Genomic DNA, 22753 nt, shown 5'->3' with positions numbered 1-22753 from the left:
CCTTTGCTGCTGTTATCATGTGTCTTTATGGGACAGTTTTCTAAATTCAAATATCCATAAAAATGATTTTAATTATGTACAGAGCAAATTTAAAACAAGTGTCAGTCTACTTTACAAAAAATAGGCTAAAATAGGCTACAGTCACATAAACACTCAAAATAATTGTAAAAAAATAATGAATAGCCTCTCTGTGAGTCTTTGAGTTCAAAGAGAGGAGGAGAGGAGAGTTTTAAAACCAAATGACATGATGAATAGAGCGAATTTAGAAAATTAGGAAAATCAATGATCTCATAAATTGGATTAGGAAATACCGAATTCCTAAATGGGTGACGTCACACACACACACACACACACACACACACACACACACACACACAGGCTGGAGTTGCGCGCGTGTGCGGTCCCCGCCGGCCTCTGACAAACAGTGCCGAGCGCCGCGCGCGTTTAAGCGGGTTTGACATTTATCACGTGGAGCGCTGATAAGCTCGGCCCCTCTCCGGAGCCGAGCGGAGGGAGCACAGCAGGCAGGAGGAGAGAGCGGCGCTGGTGGAGGAGGAGGTGGAGTGGTGTGGTGTGGTGGTGTGTGTGGTGGTAGTGGAGGGACGACGCGGAGAATTAAATCCCATCTATTCAGTGCGCATATGAGTGGCGTAAAGGCAGCGAGGCAGGTTGTGAATCCCTCCACCTTTCCCTGACTCGTTTCTTTTCTCCCCGGAGCGGACACAGAGGTCTGGGACTATGGAGGATGTCTACCATTACACCCGCAGCCCTGCCTGGGAGGAACTGGTTAGTAACATCCAACACTGGAGACTTTTTTTTCCTTAATCGCTCCATTTTACTACGAGGAGTCTGCTCAGTTTCTCCACAGAAAAACCAACTAGACCTCTGATTATAAAACACTCGTGGCTTTATTAACCTTTATACTGACTTTATGTCAAACTTTGGAGGTGTTTCATCCTCTTTTATAGCCGCGTGCTCGTGAAGCTTTCCTTTTATTGTCGGCATTTGTACAGTGGGCTACACTTCTAAAGACAGTTTAAATGGTATTTCAGAAGGTTTCAATTTCTTTCTGAGTTTTGGTTCTGGTAAAAACGAAGTGAAAGTATTAAAATGTGTAGGTGTCTGTGGAGAAATGACGCGTATTTGGATTTCATGGATTTAAAGGACGATACTTCGCGTTTATTCCCAGATGAAAGAGCGCGGAGACTTCGCTCCACTTCTCCAAACCGAGGGGAGGTTTTTGTGTCTCAGATATTCCTCCTTGAGGAATCCAATCATGGCCACTGCGTGAAATTTAATTTAACTCTGTCATGGCAAATTAATGCATTCATTCAGCATCTGAACCAGCAGACACAGTCAGCTGTAAAACTACAATCATGAGGAAATTTTACATTTGTAATAAAACAAATAGACGAGTTCAGAAGGCTACAGCATAAATGACATGTTTAATTAACATATAATATATTAGCTGAGAATAATATATAGGAAATTGTTTATATATTATATTCAATAATAATGGTTTATGGTGATATTTATTATTTTTAATACAGTAATTGAGCATCAGAGTTGATTTAAAATAAATCAGAGTAGCTTGTGTTTCCGTGGCAGCTCTCGGTTGCAGTGTTTGTGTGTGAAACAGCCGCTAGGGTCTGCCATGCCACGGACATGTCCACCGGTTAACGGAGGGGATGAGGCGGTCTCTAGCCTCAGTCTGGACTGGCCGTGCTGGCTGGAGCCACAAACATCAGCCGAGCAGGGACCGGGGAGAGGTGGGGAGGGTGGGGGTTATATATACATGCTTTGGAGCCCATCCCCACTGTGCCGCGACATGCTACATCCCCTATGCGTTCACCAGCCCACACACACTCCAGAAAACACAGCCGTCTTTATTATCATAGAGACAGAGAGAGATGACAGCGAGGAGAGACGCGTCCCAGCCGCTGAGCAGCTCTCGCCTCCAGGAGAGGGAGAGGAAGGGAGCGGCGGAGCGGGCGAAGGCTAACCCCGACTGGGTTTATCTCTCCCCTCGACAGGAGCCGGAGAAAGGGCCGGCGTCCGCGGCGGGGATCCATGCCCATGTGGTGGGGGCTGTCGCCGGCTCCGGCGCCGCGGAAGAGTCCTCTGACAGCGAGGCAGAGCAGGAAGGCCCGCAGAAACTCATCCGGAAAGTGTCCACTTCAGGACAGATCAGGAGCAAGGTAAGACACCTCGGTCTCTTTGTGCGTCTGTGGCTGACTGAATATGGCTGTGTGAGTTTGGAGCTCTGTGTTTGTCTGACCAACAACCTGCTGGCTGGGCCGCTCAATGGAGATGTGTGCTGCCTGTAATGATGTCTGAGGAAGCAGTGAAGCACAGTGGCCACTCAGTGTTGGTAGTTTATGCTTTGCCATGCAGACTTACGCACGCAGGACTGCAAACCTCTTGCTGACTGATTAACAGCACGTTACTTTATCTTTTTATTCAGATGTTGCTTGGGATAAAAACAAGACCTTTTCTGCAGGAGTGCAAAACAGAAAATAATTACAACTTCACAAAACTTTCCAAAACCTGTTGCCACTGATCCCAGTGAGTTAAAGTGTGCAGCTACAAAGTAGTACAACCTCAGTAAAGGTACAGCTCCTCTGATTTATTTCAAGAAAACACACTAGCACACAGTGTTTCCTCCTCTCTTCGTGCAGCTTAACTGTGCTCTCAGACTGACATGACAGCAGTATAAAAGGGAGATTTAATCAGCTCAGATAATATCCACTATAATATGTGTATGATTCACAGATGAAACAGAGTTTAACGCCTGCTGCCTCCCCACGTTTAACCTGCAGGACTCAGTAAGAGGATGCTGTCTGTGACACCCAAGCTTTCTTGGCCCACTTATCTTTGACGCTGCAAATGAGTGCCGTCCTCCCACACCAATGGATCCACTTAATTATTGACTGCCCCACTCCGCCCCATCTACATTATTCAGCATGGGGGTATATTTAGAGACTTGGGGCATGAGAATGTCTGGCCATACCTTTCATATGCAAATACCCCCCCTAGCAGTGAGTGCAGTGCTACCTAGAGGAAATGCTGCACGGCTGCAACTAACATTATACTGAATTTATGATTAATTGTCACTTTTTCAGCATATTTATGAACATTTTTGCTCAGAAATTGTGGAAAAAATGACAAACATCAGTCAGAAGTGACCGGAGCCTGATGTGAAGATAATATGAATTGTTTGTCTGACCAAAAGTAAAATATATTAAGTTTAGAACAGAACAGAAAAGCAAGCAAAACCAGGAAATGTTTGATACTTTAACCATAGTTGTAGACTGGTTTTCCTTCAATTGACAGTTACAGTATTGATATGTTGTACTCAGAGTCTAAAGCAGTGATACTCATCTTGCAGCCTGCAGGCTAAATCTGGCCCCTGATAGGGTGCCAGGTGGACCCCCAGCCATTTTCTAATTCAGAGTTTTTTTGTGCTTTTAATATACTTTAAGCTGCTTTTATGCCATCACTTGGTTTGATGAAAGGTATTTCCACATTCAACTGTCTCAGATGCAGGTGCATTGGAAAATATATCTTTGAACCGAAAATCCTGCACACTGCTTTTGCTCAGCTTCACAATTTATTAGTGACACTAACATTTTTATCCTCCTGGACCTTCGTTAAGAGTGTTCAGCTCCATCGTGTGGTGTCAACCCTGGCAACTGCCAACCCACAAGTGCATTCCCCAAAAAGGCAAAGTGTTTTTAAAAGCATCTGCTGTCGCTACGTGATGATGAGTAGATGCTTTGGTGATCATTGGAAGTGCAAGCTAGATCATCTGGAGTTTGGTGGGAGTGTTATTGCGGGCCTTATAAGTCGCTAGCACTATTGTACAACTCCGGGTAAACATGTCCACCCCCTTCTATTTGATCGGCCAAAGCCAGGTGGCTACCACTAGAAGTTTAACACGATGAAGTGAATGAAGAGCAAAATCTGTGTGCCTTCAAGTGGGCGCTAACCGCTTCATACTCCTACCATCATGTTCAAAACCATTTCCCCTCTGCTGCCCTCCCTTCACTGAAGTGACAGCAAGTGGCGAGTTGCTGCACGATGGTTTGAAAGCAGCTTAAGGTGCTAGGGTGCAAACCAAAGCATCAAAATAGAGCTTGTTTATCAAAAAAAGTACCAGGATAGGATCCCCTGGAACCTCAGACAGAGGTCTGGGCTGAGCCCCAAGTGTCCTCAAATCCTAGAAACGCCCCTGTGTACATGTGCAGCGCTGCTGACTGGCTCCTGTCACCTTGTAAAAGTGTCTCACAGGCAGAGCAAGTTGATTACCCCTGGTCTAAAGGTTGATATAATATACAGTGTAAGTGCAAACACAGATCCAGCTGATGACTGTCCCTCATCAGCTGATGTTTGTTGACTGATTGCAAGTTGATTTTTCCATGCATGGGATTTTTTAACTCACCTGTCGCCTCAGAAGTTGCAGCAGGAGTTTTAAAAGTGGATAAAAGTCATGTTGATTTGAGTCGTGATAAGCACACTGTGAGTGCAGTAACCCACGATATACTAAAGGGATGTGAGTTGCGTGGCTGGCAGAGAGCCCAGATGGACTTAATCTGTCCTGCCAGACTATATACAGCAGGCTACATGTCACACTGCTTAATGCTGCTATCACACTAGTGTAACGCACTCCTGCTGTAACTGTATCAGTGTGTTTGGCGCTCTGACATCGTGCTAACAAAGGTCTCCGAGTTGTTGTCGTGTGGGTCAGTGGGTTTTTTCTGCGAGTGTGTGTATGCTGAGAGTTACTAATGGATCATGCAGGCACTGACTCACTGAGTGTTGTTCCACTGGGTTGTTTGCTCAGCTCCGGACTGTGTGTGCATGTGTGTGTGTGCACATGCATGTATGTGTACGCTCGGCCATCACATTGTCTGTGTCCATCCCTCTCCGTCCACTATCTCTGTGGTTCTTTGGTTGCCACAGACAACCACAGCTTTCGTCCCTTATTGGCCGACTCTGTGGCAGTGCTGCCTGTAAGACAGCTGGTTTGGTTGGAGGGGCACGTATACCAGAGGAGGTCTCATTGACTGTCTTCTCAGCTTTACCCTCTCTGTGTTTCCATTTAGTTTTGGGAAAAGTTTAAGATGAATGTCAGTAGATAAAAGCAGGCGAGGAGTGAGAGGGACAAGACAGCAAGTTTGCAGAAACATCTAATTTAACGCAGCTTTGAAAGCATTTTTTCGTAGGAGGAATTAAACAAAAATAGCCATTGTGATCTGGTGGTTTACTTGAAATTGTGCAGGAGTATTTTATGAATATCAAAATTATTGAACATATTTAACATGGATATTGATCGCCGTGAAAGTCTTAACTCCTGACAGAAGTCTGTAACTTCGACCCTGTCCTCCGTCTCTTCCCCTGGCAGCTACTGTACAGGATGCAACTGAAATCATCACGGCTATTTGTAGCTAACCTCCCATAGTTGATAGCCACTTACGAACCCATCATGGCAAATCAATATATTGGCAGCAGTAAAAAGTTGTTGTTGTTGTTGAACTGTTGGCTGAAGCAGAAATGAGATATTGGGTATCATTTATTCTGCCTGATGTTCTCCTCTTGTCGGACAGAGAGTAATGGGATTTGACCGCACAGAGAGGGAATTTGATACTCCATCATACGGGCATCAAATACTGTCATTTCTCTCTTTGTCTCAAATATATTGTTGTAAATATGTTTCAGCTAATTACAATAAAAAACACCCGAAAATAACTGGTGAATCTGACTACGTGATGCTCAAATATGTGAGTCTGAATAACAGTCTTTTCATCGCCTCTTCTCTGCTGTCAGCTCCACTCTCAGCCCCCTCTCTGTCTTTTCAGGGTGTGCTGTTGCAGCTGAGGAGAGCTTATAAACTTGTGACTAATACTGTAGCGGTGTGATTGAAAGCAGAGCTAATGGCACACTGCTGCTGCTGCTGCTGCTGCTGCTGCTGCTGCACAGGGGGCTGCGGAAGCTCTGCACGCCCAACACAGAATAACCCACGTTAGGTAGATGCTGACTTCAGTGGGGTTTAGATTGTTGAGAAAATTCATCTGCGGTCCCATGCATCAGAAGAAGTGACACGCTGTGACTTGTGTTTATGGGAAGCAAGAATGACTATTGGGATAAAATACTCCTGGGATCAGATTGAGTCAATTGGTGGCTATTTTTTTGTTTATTTAATCTGTAGCCAGGAAGACTTATGAGATATACTGCGTCTTTTGCAAGAGCAACCTCGCCACAGTGGCAGCATTGCTTCAACAAACTGATTTTTGCCCGTTTCATTTACCTTGCTCATATTTCCACATGGAAGACACTCAAATAGGTAGGCATAAGAGGGAGAAACAAGCTCTCAAAGTTTTCCTCTGAGTATTGTGGTTTCTGCCCACTCAGATGACTTGTACTTCCTTTTGAGAAAGCGTAGGCAAACATAAGTTCCTTCTTTCTGGAAGATTGTGCTGAGACTATACTTTAAAGGGATCGTTCAGATTGTTTGAAGCAGAGTTGTATGAGGTACTTATCCATAGATAGTCTTACAATTGTGGGTCGGCACACCCCCACTTTGGAGAAGCAGGCAGGAGGACCACCACAGAAGCTAAGCACTTTACTGCTGTGGAGGGGTCAGCAATAAAATGTATTTTAGCCACCCAAAAAAATCAATATCAGTTTAAGTGTATTTTCACTACTGTACCTTTCCATCACACAGTGATTTCCAACGGGACACGTAAGCTGTTAAAGCGCTCTCTTCAAAGCCAGACTCGAAAAACAGCAATTTAACATCCCTGAACACAGGAGCTGCTGGTCTACCACTGCCGTCATCAATTACTTTGTTTGAGTTCTTGTGTGACTTTGGCATTCAAAGGGGTTATGTCAGATTCACCGAAGTCCCGCATTAACTCTAACAAACTAAGGTATCAAAGCAGTGGTCAACCAGCAGCTCCCGTTTTTTAAGTGAGCTAAAATTACTGTTTTTATCAATGGAGTCTGGTGACTTTGACGAGAGCAGAGACGTGGCAGAAAGGTGAAGCAGTGAAAATGCACTCAATATAGCGTACACTTAAACTGATATTGATTGTTTGAGGTGAGACTTTTTAGGGTGGCCAAAATATGTTTCATTGCTGACCCTGTCCACAGCAGCACATTGCTTAGCTTCTGGGGGTGCGGACTGACATCGACTGTATGTAATACACTGACTATAAATAAGCTCCTCACACAACCCCACTTAAAACAATCTGACTGATCCCTTTAACATGAAATGGCCACACGATGATAGGTCATGCTGTAGATAAGGGAAACATGTTGCAGAACATGTTGCAGAAGTGGAGATGTGTTCGACACACACTTGCAGAGAGTAACTCTGCACACTATACCCAAATGTGGCACTGAAGCAATGCAAAGTTGTGTCCCTTTCTGTCCAAAGCTGTAGCTGAATCTAACGGAGGTAATTGTGTGTAAATTGCTGGCCTCAACAACATCACTTAACATCCTCTGCACCCACTTGACACATGTATAAATACCCATGTATGTGGTCCACTATCACAAAGGAGATCACAGACAGTGGAATAACCCCTTCCCAACGACTGGATTGTAATTTTCCCATCACTGTGGTGAAGTTTTAGCATGTGGTGGGAGTTAGAGGAGGAAGGGTACAGAGTTGCAATTACACCCAACACAGAGGACAATACACTAACACAGCAACAGGAGAGGGGGGAGCGAGGAGGAAATTTAAAGATTCAGCACTGGGCTCTAAAAGAGTTGATTGTTCTGGATGCACAGGCTCCTTCAGTCTAACTCAGGAATGACAAATGAGTGGGTAATGGAGGTATAACAAGGCCTAACTGCACGGACAGTGGGCTTCTCTCAGCAGCCCGTCAGCATCCAGGCAGATAAGTAAGCAGTCTTCGATATGGGCTGACCAATTACAGTCACAGCAGTTTAGTCTTATCAGTCATGAGTTGAAATTGCCAGACAGAGATTGGTTTTCCTCTGGCAAGCTGAGATATCTTACCTTCTGTATGTGTGCACATGTAGTGGATGCACGTGCATGAATACGTATGCACGTGAAGGGTCCTGCGAGACGCTGCTACTGTATGAAGAGGAAGTCGCAATATTGGCAGGGCAGAACGAGATGAGAGATACGGTCTTTCTCGAAGTCCTAAGAGGGAAGTCACACTGACATGCATTCCTTCAGCAGCAGCAGCATTAGTGGAGGCTTTATATTTGGGATTCAGAGCTTTTGGTTTTCATTCCATAGCGCTGAGTCGTTAACTTTCCCCTGTTTGTTAAAGACATAGTTCCACATTTTGGCAAATGCACGTTTTTGCTTTCTTGCTCTCATATCTGTCCGTTTAATATGAGGCTACATCCTGACGCTTATTAGCCGAGCATAAAGACGGGAAACGGGGAAACAGTCAGCATTGCTTTGCCATAAGTTAATAAAATCCACCTCCCAGCTTATCTTGTTTGTTAAAGGGACAGTTCACCCCCAAAATCAAAAACACATATTTTGTCTCTTACCTGTAGAGCTGTTAAGCAGTATAAATAGTTTTGGTGTGAGCACCACAAGCCGAGTGCCATCTAGTTCCATTATACTAGAGAGAAGGCAGACATCTCTACGGCCGATATCTCCAACACTCAGCAACTCACACCAAAACTATCCACACTGATAAACAGCACCACAGGTGAGAGGAAAAATATGTAATTTTGATTATGGGGCGAACTGTCCCTTTAAATTCACACACTGACTTGTTGGAGTCTCCGCTGGTTGCCTGTGGCAACCTCACAGTGACCACAAGACTCCAGTAAGTCACTGCATCTGGCCGAGAAATAGGAACATAACTCCTCGTAAAAACCACACACTTCAGTTTTTGTTCGGATTAAAGTGAGTAATCCATAAACATCCGTAAACAGAGGACAGATTTAGTACCTAGCGAGCGTTTGTCAGACAGTCATGGACAAGATGAAGAAGTTCCCGTTTGAGCTGCAACAAGAATAAATAAAATAAAGAGCAACTCTGCAATAAAAAAGCCTTTGAATAATATTCATGTCTAAAGCTGTAACTTTGTCTGTGAATAGAATTTTTTTGCAACTATTTTAGTAACTGATTGATCATTTTGGATTAAGACAAAGTAAGACACTTGGAGATGACAATTAGGGCACTGTGAGTGACAATTTTTACTATTTTCTGCCATTTTAGACTAAACGATGAATACAATTAATCAAGAAGATAATCAACAATTTCATCAATAATTAAGATAACCATTAGTTGCAGCCAGGGTCTGAAATTATCACCTACCAAGCACCAAATAGATGTCGATTTTGTGTTTGGCGATGAAATCTCAGAAAACCATCGGCCACACTGGAGGGTAAATGTTTGTACCAAAACTGTGCTGCGACTCTCCACCATGTTTTGGTGTCATTGACGGTCCCGAGGCATCTGTCCTCTGCTGTCTGTCTGTGTTGGAGATGAGTTTGATGTTAGCAGCAGCCATGGTGCATTCAAGTGCACCTTGTAAACTTCTTTTCCTTTTTTGAATTACATCTGTCATTACCTTGTTGTTCTTTCACCACAGCATTTTTAATAGCTAAATGTAAAATCACAACAACATCTCATTAATTTATGCACAGGCAGATTTTAAAAATTCTGGTTTAAGATTAGATCAAGTTATAATCAGCAGAACCCAAACTATTCCTGTTCAACAGGTCCCAAAGTAGCTCTGCGATCACTTTCAAGTTGTTTTACCACAGCGTTTTAAAATGATTAAATACTGAAGTCATACCCAGTATGTGTACATTATGGCCAGTTAAAATATGCATGTTTAAAATAAAATGAAATAAACTAAAAGTAGCCACCAGTCGCTGCCATTATTTTGGCCGGTTGATAATATGCTTGGTTATTGGATTTTTTTAAATTTTTATTCATTTAATTATCTTTTACATATTTGTATTATTTTCAGAACACAAGGCTGACAGTATTGCAAAACAAATCCGTCATGTGAAAACACAACAATTATAAGGTATAAGCGGTCAAATCTCTCCACATACGTACATATAACAGAAAAACGGATGTCTTATGTAAAATAACATAGAGAGGTAAAATATGGCTGTAAAACATGATTCAAATAATAATTATAATAATGAAAAATATATAAAAATAGATAAAATAAAATTTAATTTTAATAAATAGAAAAGAGGGAAAGACAAAAGGGGAAAAAAGACAACAAAAGTATTGACAATGACAGTATCGCAAAATGTGAAGTATCTTGTCCTCTGACTCAAAATAAGATTTAAAAAATAAGTGTTAGGAAATCTCATGGCACTGCAAAGTCTGCTTGATGTGTTTCAACCCTTTAACAGAGTTTGTGTGGGTGCAGATGGTAAAAAAAATAACAACATTAGGAAAGGGCTTCAGATCTTAAGAAATGAGTCTTCATCATCCCCAAAGACAGCTCTTATTCTCTCATAAGTATAAATAAGACACTGAAAACCTCCCTGTAGCAGACTGTTACTGTGGGTGGAGTGTCTTCAACAGGTTGCATTTGCAAACAAGGAGCAAAAGTTTGTCCAGCACTTTATAATGATTATGGGAGAGTGCTACGTCTGAGGAGGGCAAACCCTGTAAGAACAGCTCTGGATCCTTTCTTATGTAATCATAAAGATCCCACACTACTCATGAGCTGTGTGACTCCAGTATGGAGCAATCAGACTGCTTCCTAACAGAAGTGGAAATGAGTCCCACGGTCTGTTTTACACTTTTGGAGATACCCTGTGGAGGGTAACAGGAGCTACATGTTTTCATTCACTAGTCCCCTCAGTGGGTGAGTCAGAAAGTGAATTTCATGTTCCCGTTTCACAAATTTGGAGGTTTTAATCATGATTTCATTTGATCCCAAGAACAGTTGTGTGTGAAGTGGATCACTACAACTCCCAATCCCAGTTTTCAGGACTAAATTAGGAGCCTTCTGAGGATTGTCATTTTAAGAAACTTTAACCTTTCTTTAAAACACTTATGAAACAATTAAGCAAACCAGACGAGGAGGTGGAAAGGCAAGCATTTTTATCAGATTAATTAGATAGAAACCTCACTGAGGCCCAGAAGGGACTGCTAATTGGTTTAGGACACACTGGAGCTATAAAGTCAGACAGAGAGAGGCTATAGCGTTAGTATATGATGTCGAGGTCCTGCATGAAGTGGCTCTGTGAGTGAGCAGTCTGACCGACTGTTTGTCTGCGTATCGTCAAAGACAGGACGCCGGCCTACTCTGCTCTCTTCATTTAACCTTCCAGGGAACTCCTGCTCTGCTCTTATCCACCAACCACAGCTGCTGGACTCATTTGAACTGCCTGGGCCTTTGTCCATTGTATAAGCCTGTGTGTGCGTTCTGTTTAAGTCCGTGTGTGTGTGTCACCCTGTCGGTGGCCCGGGCAGAGTGGGTGTAAGGTACATGGTGCTCAGGTTACTCATGTCTCTCTGGCACAGGACTCACTCCATGTCTCACAATTTAGCAGCAGAGAGGAGCAGCGCACAGAGGCAGGCAGAGGGAACTATTTATAGATCACTTCTGGCCTACTTGGCAACAGGAAGGAGATGAAGACAAGGAAAGGAACTATGGAGGCCAAGGAGGGACAAAAGAGAAAATAGAACATCCAACTAGAGCAAAGTCACTTGTGCTGCTCCAGCTGGGTGGAGATGATTAAAGTTCCACTTTGTGGCCTCTGTGGCTCAGAGTCTGAAAGTTTCTCCCGAGACATTAAGACAAAATCTCCGGCTATTAAAAGCTCGACCTCCACGAGATGCAGTCTGTGTCGTTCCAATCAAGGTTGTGAGGAATGTCTGTCAGCTTACTGAAGATGACGTGAAACACAAAGCAGCCACTGTGCACTGTGTGTGTGGTAACAGTGTGATTTCCCAAGGATAAAAATATACATTGGGAGTGTCAATACTAGTCCAGCTCATACTCTGCTGTGTGGTGATGCAACTCCCCAGCTCGGAGTGTGCAGCAGTCTGTGTGTGTTTGTCTCAATCAGTCACGAGGTGTTCATTTAATTCTCAGTCAGCACTGTGCTCCTGCTCTTCTGGTTGGATTAGCTGTCTGAATAAATGATCACACCACCTACTATGCTGTTGGCATGTCAGGAGAAGCGTGGCATTGCAGGGAAGAACCATTAACGACACTCTGCTGTTTCTTAGAGGGTTCGGTATTGTTCAACCTGCTCCCTATTTCCCCATGTTTTTGTGTCTAAGTGATGTAACAATGGGAACAATATTTCTTTCAATCGGTCCAGTATTGAGTGAGATTCACAGATTGCAGCAATGAGACAGGCTGCAATGGAAGCACTCAGGGCATGTTCACAACTTCAATTTACGTCCACTAAAAGTGCTTGTTTTAACCACTGACAGGCTCAGATTATTATTCTAAGTGTCTGACAATTTATGGAAAGGATCCCTACAGAGATACACCTTTTTTTTTAAAGAGTAGGATCCTTTATGTTTCACCAGAAACCCACCAGACTCCATTTAAATTATCAGTAATTTTATCCTCAAAAAACACACTTCATTCAAAGTCAACAGAAACAAAATAAAACTCACAGCTGTCGTCTTGGTTCATCTTTCTACTTTTCCAACAAACTCCAGCTCTGGTTTGGTTGAAATAAATCCTTAATTCAGACAGTAAGATGTGAAAATATGCTGCCTCTATACACGCTAAAATGACTGTTTATTTAAATGGAGTCTGGTGAAGTTGGTGATGGTGATTCCGGAGCTGTTTCTGGTGAAACAACAAGGATCTTACTCTTCAACACAAAGGTCTATGTCTGTGGGAATCATTTCCATAATGTAACTTGTCAGACACTTAAAATAACATTCTGGTCCTGTCAGTGGCAAACAAGCACTTTTAGTGGATGCACAAACGCCCTGAGTGGTGACACTGGAGCCTGTTTCACCACAGTCTCCTCAATACTGGACCAGTTAAGCCTGTTCTAATTCCCAAGTTGTCAAATACCGGTGCTTTGTCAGTGATTTCAGCCTCAGCCTCTGATGCAAAAAGGCGGGATGATGTTACGCTGCCGCTAACAACATTATGGAGCTGGAAAGGTCCCATAGGGCAGGCAGGAGAGGAGGTGGATGTGTCCAACAAACCCTGGACTTTACCCTAAAGCCCGCTGTTTACGTGAATGTTGAGCCAAAGTATGGTGTTTTTTCTAAACCTAACCGCATGCTTTTTTTGCACAAGGAAATAAATGTAATTACAACACTGCAAGTTTATTTTGAAAAAGACTTTATGCATCTAATGAGCAGAAACTGTACATTTCCTGTGAAGACATAAGTGTATTTTGAAAAGTCACAATGCATTTAAGAAATGCAAGTTGACAAAGCGTCTGAGAGTGTTCACAGCAGACTTGGCGTGTCATATGTAGACGTGAAAATCCACTAACAAAATGGCGATATATGACAAGATGGGATGAGAACACGTTCACCAGTTTAAACACTTTTAGTTTAAACAGACCGAGGAGGAGCTGTTGATGACGCTGCACGTGCGACTGGCGGTGGATAAACAGGAAACAGCTGATAGCAGGAATTAGCGAGCAGCTAGTAGCAAGAGGGAAACACAAACCTGACAGACACTGTAAAGATGAGCAACTGGGGAGACAAGGAATTGCGCGCCCTCCTTGTCCTCGCAAACGAAGAGGCCATTAACCGTCAGATGACGGGGACGGTGAAGAACGGGCCGACTTATGAGAGAATCGCCGAAGGACTGACCAGCCGCGGCTTCCCTCCCACGTCACTGTTTATGTCACACGCTGAGCTACACGTTTTGTTACTTGCTCACGCCCCCCATTGCCCCGAAAAAGGCGCATTCTGTATAAACAAAAGTAGGTAGGCGGCATTTTGCTGCTCTCCCCGATTTTGTTTTTATACTGCCAATGCTGAAAAAAGACTTTGAAGAATTTGCACAATTCCTGTTTAAAAAGGGCTATAGTTGTTCCCATTAGTCATTAGACACAAAAACACACAAGAAAATAGGGTCCAGGTTGAGAAATACCAAACTTACCCTTTAAGTAGTGCTGTTCAAAAGTTGCTCATGATATCCTAGAACACACTCTTTACCCTCCAGTATTCTCCGGTAGCCCGACGTGTTTAAATGAGGCGATGACTTCATCTGCCATGCTGCTGAATTTCAGTCCCACTTTGATTGTATTTGCAGGCAAGCAGCTCAGTCCTTATAAGGCAGTCAGAATTCAGGTATTTCACCTTAATCCACGGCAGGAATATGGTCTTCAGGACGTACCCACGGAAAGGGAAGAGGGGCATTAACGTAGGTAGACAGCTGTGTCAGAGAATTCGCAGAGCGTCCTCTTCCTGTTGTGTTTTTTCCCCTCAGTCATCGTCTCTGTCCAGACAGACAGTGAACTTTACAGGAAGGTTTGTGTTGATTCAGGCCGAACTTTGAATCCTAATTTCTTTATTATAGTGAACTTAAAGTAGTCCTTATTTTTTAGATGGGCCCACTCAAATTCTATTAAGGAGTGGTTCACCTTTTAAAGAGGCAGTCCACTTCTTTCACTTTAATATGACAGAGTCGTTCGGAGTACTCAGACTGTGAAGAGAGGTACAGTAAAACATTTCTATGGCTTTGGAGGGAGCAAGAAAATTACAGAAGGGACATCACTTCATTAATCAGCATTTGCTTGGACACTACACATTTTTTATTGGAAAGTGTGTGTGTTACAAACTGGAATGGAAGGGTCCAAAAAACAAAAATGCTAACACCTTGCATTAAGCTTGACTTGTACCACGGACTGAGAGAGAGAGAGAGATATTTTGGCCTCTGCTGCTTTGATTTTGACTTTTTCTTTTAAATCCCTCTCTTGTAAATCCCCAACTTTATGAAAGTGCAGCACTGCTCCTCTTGAGAATCACTCTTCTCTTACCTCTAGTGGTATTTAGCGGATGATCTTTATTTAGTGCAATTCGTCCAGATTTTGAGATTTTCTGCAGCCGCCCCACTACAGTTAATCCGACTGTAATTTCTTCTTTGTTGGTCACAGAATTAAACATTAGATTTAAAGTAAATTCACATCAATATCTCTTTATGCAAACAATGTCAGCACTGAGGATAATCCAGAGATCTCACTGTAGGGCTGCACCAAAGATTATTTTATTGTTGATTGTTTTCTTTATTAGTTGTTTGACTGAAAATGTCAGAAAATTGTTAAAAAAAATGTTCCAGTGTCCAGAACACACTGGAGGGATTACATATCTCATCTGGCCCGGGACGCCTTGGGGTCCCCTAGGAGGAGCTGCAAAGTGTTGCTAGGCAGAGTGATGTTTGGGATGCTTTGCTCGGCCTGCTGCCCAGGATAAGCGGATGAAAATGGATGGATTGTTGTCAGTCAGCGTTCCCAAAAGCCCAGGATGACGTACTCAAATGTTTTGTTTTGTCCACAACCCAAAGATATTCAGTTTACTGTCATAGAGGAGTAAAGAAACCAGAAAATATTCATATCCACTAAACTGGAATCAGAGAATTTTGACTTTTTTAAAATTTTTTAAATTACATCAAATTAGGCAGTGATTAATTTAATAGTTGACAAGTAATTAGATCAATTAATCATTGCTGTTCTATCTCACTGTGAACAGAGGTCATCAGAACTTTTTTTCCCCCGCAAATAAAAACAATATAGTAACTCAGGCCACAACTAACATTTTTCACACAATAGATTAATCTATCAGTTACCCTATTTTCTCAATTAAAGCAGCTGTGCGTAACTTTACGTTTTTGTTGATTATAGCGCCCCCTTTGGTCGAAGCGGTATGACACCCACAGCCTGGTGTCGTAAAATTCCGACTGCAGCCGGCATTCGGCCTCATTCGCAAAATCTCGACTGCAACCGGCAATTACCGCATGCATTTGTTTTGGAGAGCGAGAGGAAAATCATAAATGTTCTGGTGTAGCTCTGAATTTCTTATAAACTGAGGACAACTGCCTGCTGTATATTTGTGTTCATGGTCACAGTCACAGATAATTTTGTGGCGTTTGTTGTAACGTTACTAGACAAAAGCGGTTCACATCAGCTAACGTTACATTTAGCTTGCTTATAACTTCCATGTCGTCATATATTGAAGTGAAACAACGTCTAACAAGTTGCGGTATATTCTCTAAATAAAAACAAAAATTACATACCTGTCGATTAGGAAAAGGGCCAACTCGGGATCAGTTTTAAAACCTTTCAATTCTCTCAGCTCTCTCCACTTGGTGAATGTCCGACGAGGTTTACACGCATTTGGGCTCGAGCCCTGTCACTGTCCCGTTTAGCCTTCTTCTGTTCTTTTTCTTTTTCTTTTAGATGGTGCTCCTTCTTTATCCGCCATGACATTGAAAGTACAATCAAGTCCTTATAGATACATCTGGTAAAACTGTTATGTGTTCAGCAATGCCCGTTGCGTACCGCTTACTCGAAGAACACTCTCTGTAAACACAGCTCCTTCTTCTTCTGTGGTTTAATGGCTGCGGGCCGCTGCGGGCGTGCAGACTTACTTCCGCCTCCGGGTGCCGTATTCTGGTTTGCTGACTTCGCTGTGTCCGACCCGACCGAGGCTACGCTAAATAGCCATATAGAGAAAGGCTTTTTTGTCGCTGTTGGGTTCAAATAAATATGCGGGATTATAAATGGTAAAAAGTTCTGCACATCTGCTTTAATCGTTATGTCTATAAAATGTCAAAAACTAGTGAAACACAGCCATTACTTTTTTCTTGAGCCAAAGTTGATGTCTTTTTACTTAAAGGGTAAGTTTGGTAGTTTCAAACCTGGACCCTTTTTTCCACGTTTTTGTGTCTAAATACCCAATGAGACAAACTGTTTTTAAAATAGTACTTAGCAAGACGGGCATGTTTGCTTTGTCAATTTACGACCACTGAAAGTGCTTGTGTTTTGCTACTGACAGGCTCAAATTGTTATTCTAAGCATCTTACAGAATTATGGAAAGGATTCCTTCAGAGATGTACCTTTTTGTTAAAGAACAAGATCCTCTTTGTTTAACCAGAACAAGCTCCAAAATCGCCACCAGATTCCATTTAGATAATCACTGATTTTAGTATAAATAGATCCAGCATGTTTTCATATCTGACTGGCTGATTTAAGGGTTTATTTCAACCTAAACCAGAGTTGGTGATTTTTGGAGCAGTGGGTACATGAACTAAGACTATTTTTGTGAGTTTTATTTGTTTCTGTGGACTTTGACTGAAGTGTGTTTTACAATATTAAAATGACTGTTTATTTAAATTGGGTCTGGTAGGTTTGGCGATAGTTGTTTCCGGTTAAACAAAAAGGATCTAACTTTAAACAGTAGGGTCTATCTCTGTAGGGATCCTCTCCACAGTGTTGTCTGACACTTAAATAACAATCTGAGCCTGTCAGTGGCAAAACAAGCACTTTCATTGGATGAAAATTAACAATGCATGAATGCTCTGTGTTGTTATGTTGCACTTCACATTTCACTGGCTGCAGCGTTCTCTCTTAATACTGGACAGATTTCAATAACTGTTGTATCCATTAGTCACTAAGACACAAAAGCGTGTAAAAATAGGTTGAAAAATACCAAACTTAACCTTTAGTGCACGACTGAAACAGTTATTAAACGATCCAAAGTGAATCATTTCAGTGGTCATGAAAACTGTTTTCAGTTTGTTCTGAACAGGGGAACTATTTTTGGAAAGATTTTTGTTGTTGTTGCGTGGATCCAGACCTTCGAATCCGCCCCGCACCACGTAACAAGTTGACAATCCTGTCTTGAATTTATGTGAATGGAGTTTCAGTGTTTTGGGGACCACAGATGTAATTCCATGCACCTCTGTTGTACAGGGGTGGAGGCCTGAACCTTTACGACCACTCCTCTCGTGCAGCGGTAAAAGTTCATTCGCAGCCGCTTTTCGTCATTTGTAATAATCTATGTGATCTCCCAGTATGGCTCTGTATATGCCGGCTTCATCCGCTGTGACATGCCAGTGTGTGTGTATACAGTAAAGTGTGTATCCACCGTGAGCCAGTACTCTGCAGCAGTGTTTTCTGTGTTTAAGTTGACACAGCTGGTGGGCAGGATGTCAGCTTCAGGCCTCTGTGTCTGTTTGTAATTCTTCCCTCAGAGAGCAGCCTTCCTCTGCTATAAATAGCCTCTACATATGTGTGTGTGTGTGTGTGTGTGTGTGTGTGTGTGTGTGTGTGTGTGTGTGTGTGTGTGTGTGTGTGTGNATGCGTGCAAGATGATGGTGGTTGTAATGATGATGAGTGTGTGTACTGCGTCGCACATGAAGAGACGGTTTGATTTGATGTGACACAAACAAGCACATACTGGCTCCATAGGAGACGGGAAGATCTTATTTCTTTCGCTGTCCTTCCGTCTCTCTTTTAGGTTTTTAAAAACTTTTCAAATCCATTTTAACTTTCCGATCTGTTCCCTCTTAACCTCAACATCTCCGTCTCTCACCCTATGGTGTTTTCCTCTTCCTCCTACTCTGCCTTGATTTCAGAATGACCATGAAACGCTTCGCTTTCGCTCACATTCATGAAGCAATGACATGACAACGTGAGTCTGTTTTTAGACCGTCAAACGTGCACGGTGGAAGACATATTTGTGTTTAGTCGAGTTCCTCTGAGTTCAACAGATGGCCGAGGCAGCAGAAGCAGTCAATGGGATGCCGTCCTCGCCCTTTCCCCCCCTCTTTCTTCTTTCTTTCTCCCCCTCCTTCGACGTCGTTCTCTCCCCCGGCCCAGGGGAAGGGGTTGAGTGAGAGTGATGTGTGTTTATAGCTCTTCGGAGAAATGAGGGGTGGTGTGTGTGTGTGTGTAATGGGTTTCCTTTCTTCTCCACTCTTTGGCCTATTCCTTGTCTCCCATGCATAAAATTGGTGCTCAGATTCACACACACGTAAACAGTGCACACTTTTTTATCTTGACAGTTTCCTGTAGATAAAAACGAGAGGGTGTTCTGTGTCTGAGGGTGAGATGCAGCGTCTGTGAGAAACACTGAAGCTTTGTGTTATTTTCTGATGACACCATGAGACAGTTTTTAATTTTGATTGTGTCTTTTCTCCCTCCAGACGAGTATAAAGGAGGGGCTGCTGCTCAAACAGACCAGCTCGTTCCAGAGGTGGAAAAAACGTTACTTCAAACTGAGAGGCCGAACTCTCTACTACGCCAAAGATGCCAAGGTAAGTTAACCTTGTGTGTCCCTGTGCAACACACATACAGCCACAGGTGACCAGGATAAATGCTCTCATGTCTTCTTTCTATGTATTGACTCAGTTTTTACTCTTGATCTTCAGTTTCTGTCCTCTAAGGGTCTGTCTAGCATCTTAAAGGAATATTTCTACATTTTGGCGAGATGAGAGTCAGATGAGATTGATACCACAGTTGTGTCTGCGCGGTAAATATGTAGCCCAAGACAGCAGCTGGTTAGCTTAGCTTAGCACAAAGACTGGACACAGGGGGTAACAGTGAATCTGGCTCAGTTCAAAGGTAACAAAATCCACCTCTCAGCATCTCTAAAGCTCTTTGAGTACTGATAATAATAATGATAATAAACTTTATTTATAAAGCACTTTTCAAAGCAAAGCTACAAAGAGCTTTACATGGTTGATCCTGGATTTAAAACAATGTGAATTCAAGCAAATTAAATGAGGCAATTTTAAGAAAATACAGAGAACAAAAATAAAAGATAAGATAATATGCTATATCTTGTTTGCCGTACAAAAACCAATGCATAAATAAGTCAGTACAGTAACGCACATGATAAAAAAAGTTTTTTTTTTTTTTAAACAAACTAGCACTTTTGATATTTTTTTAAACTGCACCTCTACTTTTTACTCAAGGATATTTTTGAGTCAGTAATCTACTTTTTACTTCACTACATTTGACATTTTTACCTAATTTACAACAGTGTAGGGGGGCGGGAGTGCGAGGAGCACTTCTACTGCAGATGCCAAGTTTCTAGCAGCCAGGAACTAAAAGAAGCACCACCTGTCTTTTGAAAACGATGCGATGACAACGGAGCAAAACTCAAAACAAGAGGCAGCTTCCAGGGACACTCCCTGTCCACACATTTCATACCAAAATCTAAAAGACAACATTTACATAATAAGGCACCCTCTGTGCTGCAAAACACTGAGATTTCTGCCTTTAAAAACTTTTCTTCTAACCTCCACAGGCACATTGAAGTAAGTTGCACTGAAGGTGAAAAAGCAGTTAGCTAGCTGACATTAGCTATGTTCATTTTTCATGTGTGGGGCGTGCAGCAGCTCAGGGGGTAGAGCATGCATCCCATGTACAAAGGTAAAGTCCTTTCTGCAGCAGCTGTGGGTTCGAGTCATCCCCCGTCTCTCTCCCCCTTTTCAAACCTAACCCTGTCCTACCAATTACAGGCAATAGCCCCCCAAAAAATCTTTTTTAAAAATTCATATGTAATGTTAATCTTTAATGCTGAGAGAGAAGAGAGGGGAAGAGATGTGGAGAGAGTGGGAGATTGTTCATATCTCACTTGTATAGGTTTCCTATTTGATTTGCAGCCTACCTGCTCTACTTCACTTAAAAAAAGTTTTATCAAAAAGGTATTTTTTTTTTTTCAAGTTAAAACAGACAACTATTCATCTTGTCCTCCCCAAGTATTTCCGAGTGGTGTTGTTGTTGGCACCACTGCTGCAAAGACAACTGGTTTGCTTTCTGTTTTTCTTAGTGACCTTAGCAGCTACCAACAACACAGGACACACTACACTGCAGTTGTTTCACCATCCAGTATTTCTGCTACTAGAGATAGAAATTGCAAAGAACCTACTCTTTGGTAACTGGTGATAGCTGCTGATAACTACCAGGAAAAACTAAAGTGCTGACCTCAGTGAGCTTTAGTGCTGCTGGTAGGCATAATTAGTTAGGGTAGCTGTTTCCCTTGCTTCCAGTCTTTGTGCTAAGCTAAGCTAACCAGCTGCTCCTGGCTGTAGCTTGCCTCTTATAGCCTGATACTTTCTGATACTGATCATCTCCTGATCACATTTGGTCAGATCCTTTATTTCTTTTCTTAATCACTTAAATTGATTCAACACCACCACAATAAATAGTCTCTTCTTTCAACAAAAAATAAGCTTTACGTTCACCTCTGTTTAACTCTAACTACAATTTTGTTTTAACTTCTTACTCTTGTTGACACCTGTTGACCCTGTGCTTCTAACCTTACCTTCCTGGTCTGAAACATGTGTGTGTGTGTGCCTGTGTGTATGCGCTAGTCTGGCAGCGCCGTGGCACGCTGGCAGGAGCGGGCGCTGCGCAGAGTGTCCAGGAGTCGCGTGTGCTGGCGAGTTCTGTCCGTGTGCTGGGCAGGCGCACAACGCTCCCCGCCACCTCTGGGTGCCAGCGGATCTGAGGAAGGCCTAGTGAGAATTCGGGTCAGCACAGCGCAGCCAGGGACCAGGGGCCAAGGGCCATATCTGCTTACCTATATGTTATAGTGCTGCATTCATGCCATATGGAAAAATATTTTGAATCACTGAGGCCTGAGGGTTTTACAGATGAGATGCAAAATAAATTTCCACACATCTCAACTTTTGGGAGGAGGTGAATGTCCTTTTTATTACCCTATGACATGAATGCACTGTATATAATAAGGCTATAACTGCAGGAAGGGCAGCAAAACACGTGCACAGACTGTAAAGCCACCTGGACTACCTGGTCAACTCATCCTTTACAGGGATCGTGGCTTTCCTCCTTCTATGCTGTGTTTTGCTTTTCTTTCCCCACAGCTTTAAGTCTCCGCTGGCCATGCTGGAAGAATGAAAAAATAAATGAAGTAATATAGTTTGTTTTCTTGGCTGAGTTATGGTAATGATTTATGACTGGAGCAGAGTGAGTTCTCTCTGTCATGGCCAGGCAGTGGCGTTAGCCTCTATAGATAAGTGCCCATTCTCCACATGTCCATCCACTCTGGTGTCTCCGAGGTGGCCTGGCTGGCTGTGCTGCCCTGTGCTTAGGACGCCTGACCTCCTCATTGATCCATCAGGGAGGCTACATCTCAGCACCGCAGTTTGTCCTAAAGCTACTCTGATGAGCGACTTAAACGATAGTTCAGATTTTTTGAAGTGGGGCTGTATGTGGTATTTATAGTTAGTGTATTTCCAGTAGAAGGCACTTGACATGCTCCCAGTTTGGATAAGCAGGCAGGAGTACCACCACCAATATATTTACAAATATTCAACACTTTACCTTGCTGTCAGAGAGCCCTTTCTGATGGGGAACTGAACTGAAAGTGAAGCATATCTGTGCTCCCTTCAAAGCCAGACTTCATTGACAAAAACAGTAATTTTAGGTCACTGAACACAGAGCTGCTGTTCTACTGCTGCCTCGATCAGTTAATTTGTTTGTGTTATTGTGTGACTTTGGTGTTTTAAAAGATTAGTTTGGATTCACCAAAATCATATAATAATACAAACAAACTAATTGATAGATGCAGCAGTAGACGAGCAGCACCCGCTGTCAGCAACCTAAAATTACGGTTTTTGTCAATGGAGTCTGGTGGCTTTGAAAAGAGTGATATAACGTTCTCAGTTCCCCGTCAGAAAGGGCTGTCTGATGGTAAGGTAAAGCGGTGAAAATGATTTAATACAGTGAACACTTAGGCTCAATGCACGTCTTGCCCCTCCCCATGCATTTTGCATGTTCACATCCATGGGTAGGGTGTCGTGATTCTTGTTGG

General features: G+C 42.7%; 1 protein-coding gene across 2 annotated transcripts in view; it reads left to right on the top strand.

Moving 5' to 3' along the window:
- Window positions 1-531: 531 nt before the first annotated feature.
- Window positions 532-22753, top strand: part of dgkh (diacylglycerol kinase, eta) — an 87041-nt gene continuing 64819 nt past the window's right edge. Inside the window, exons 1-3 of one of the 2 annotated variants that reach the window (XM_050048675.1) lie at window positions 532-786; window positions 2034-2198; window positions 19116-19226. In XM_050048675.1, coding sequence (XP_049904632.1) covers window positions 739-786; window positions 2034-2198; window positions 19116-19226 — 324 coding nt within the window. In that variant the 5' untranslated portion in view covers window positions 532-738. Of the gene's footprint in view, window positions 787-1898; window positions 2199-19115; window positions 19227-22753 lie in introns of both variants that reach the window. The other variant, XM_050048674.1, reaches the window with a different exon arrangement.

This window comes from Epinephelus moara, chromosome 7 (genome assembly GCF_006386435.1).
Source record: "Epinephelus moara isolate mb chromosome 7, YSFRI_EMoa_1.0, whole genome shotgun sequence".
Lineage (NCBI taxonomy): Eukaryota > Metazoa > Chordata > Actinopteri > Perciformes > Serranidae > Epinephelus > Epinephelus moara.
The sequence above is the reverse complement of the archived record's forward strand: the minus strand, read 5'-3'. Positions and strand labels throughout refer to the sequence as shown.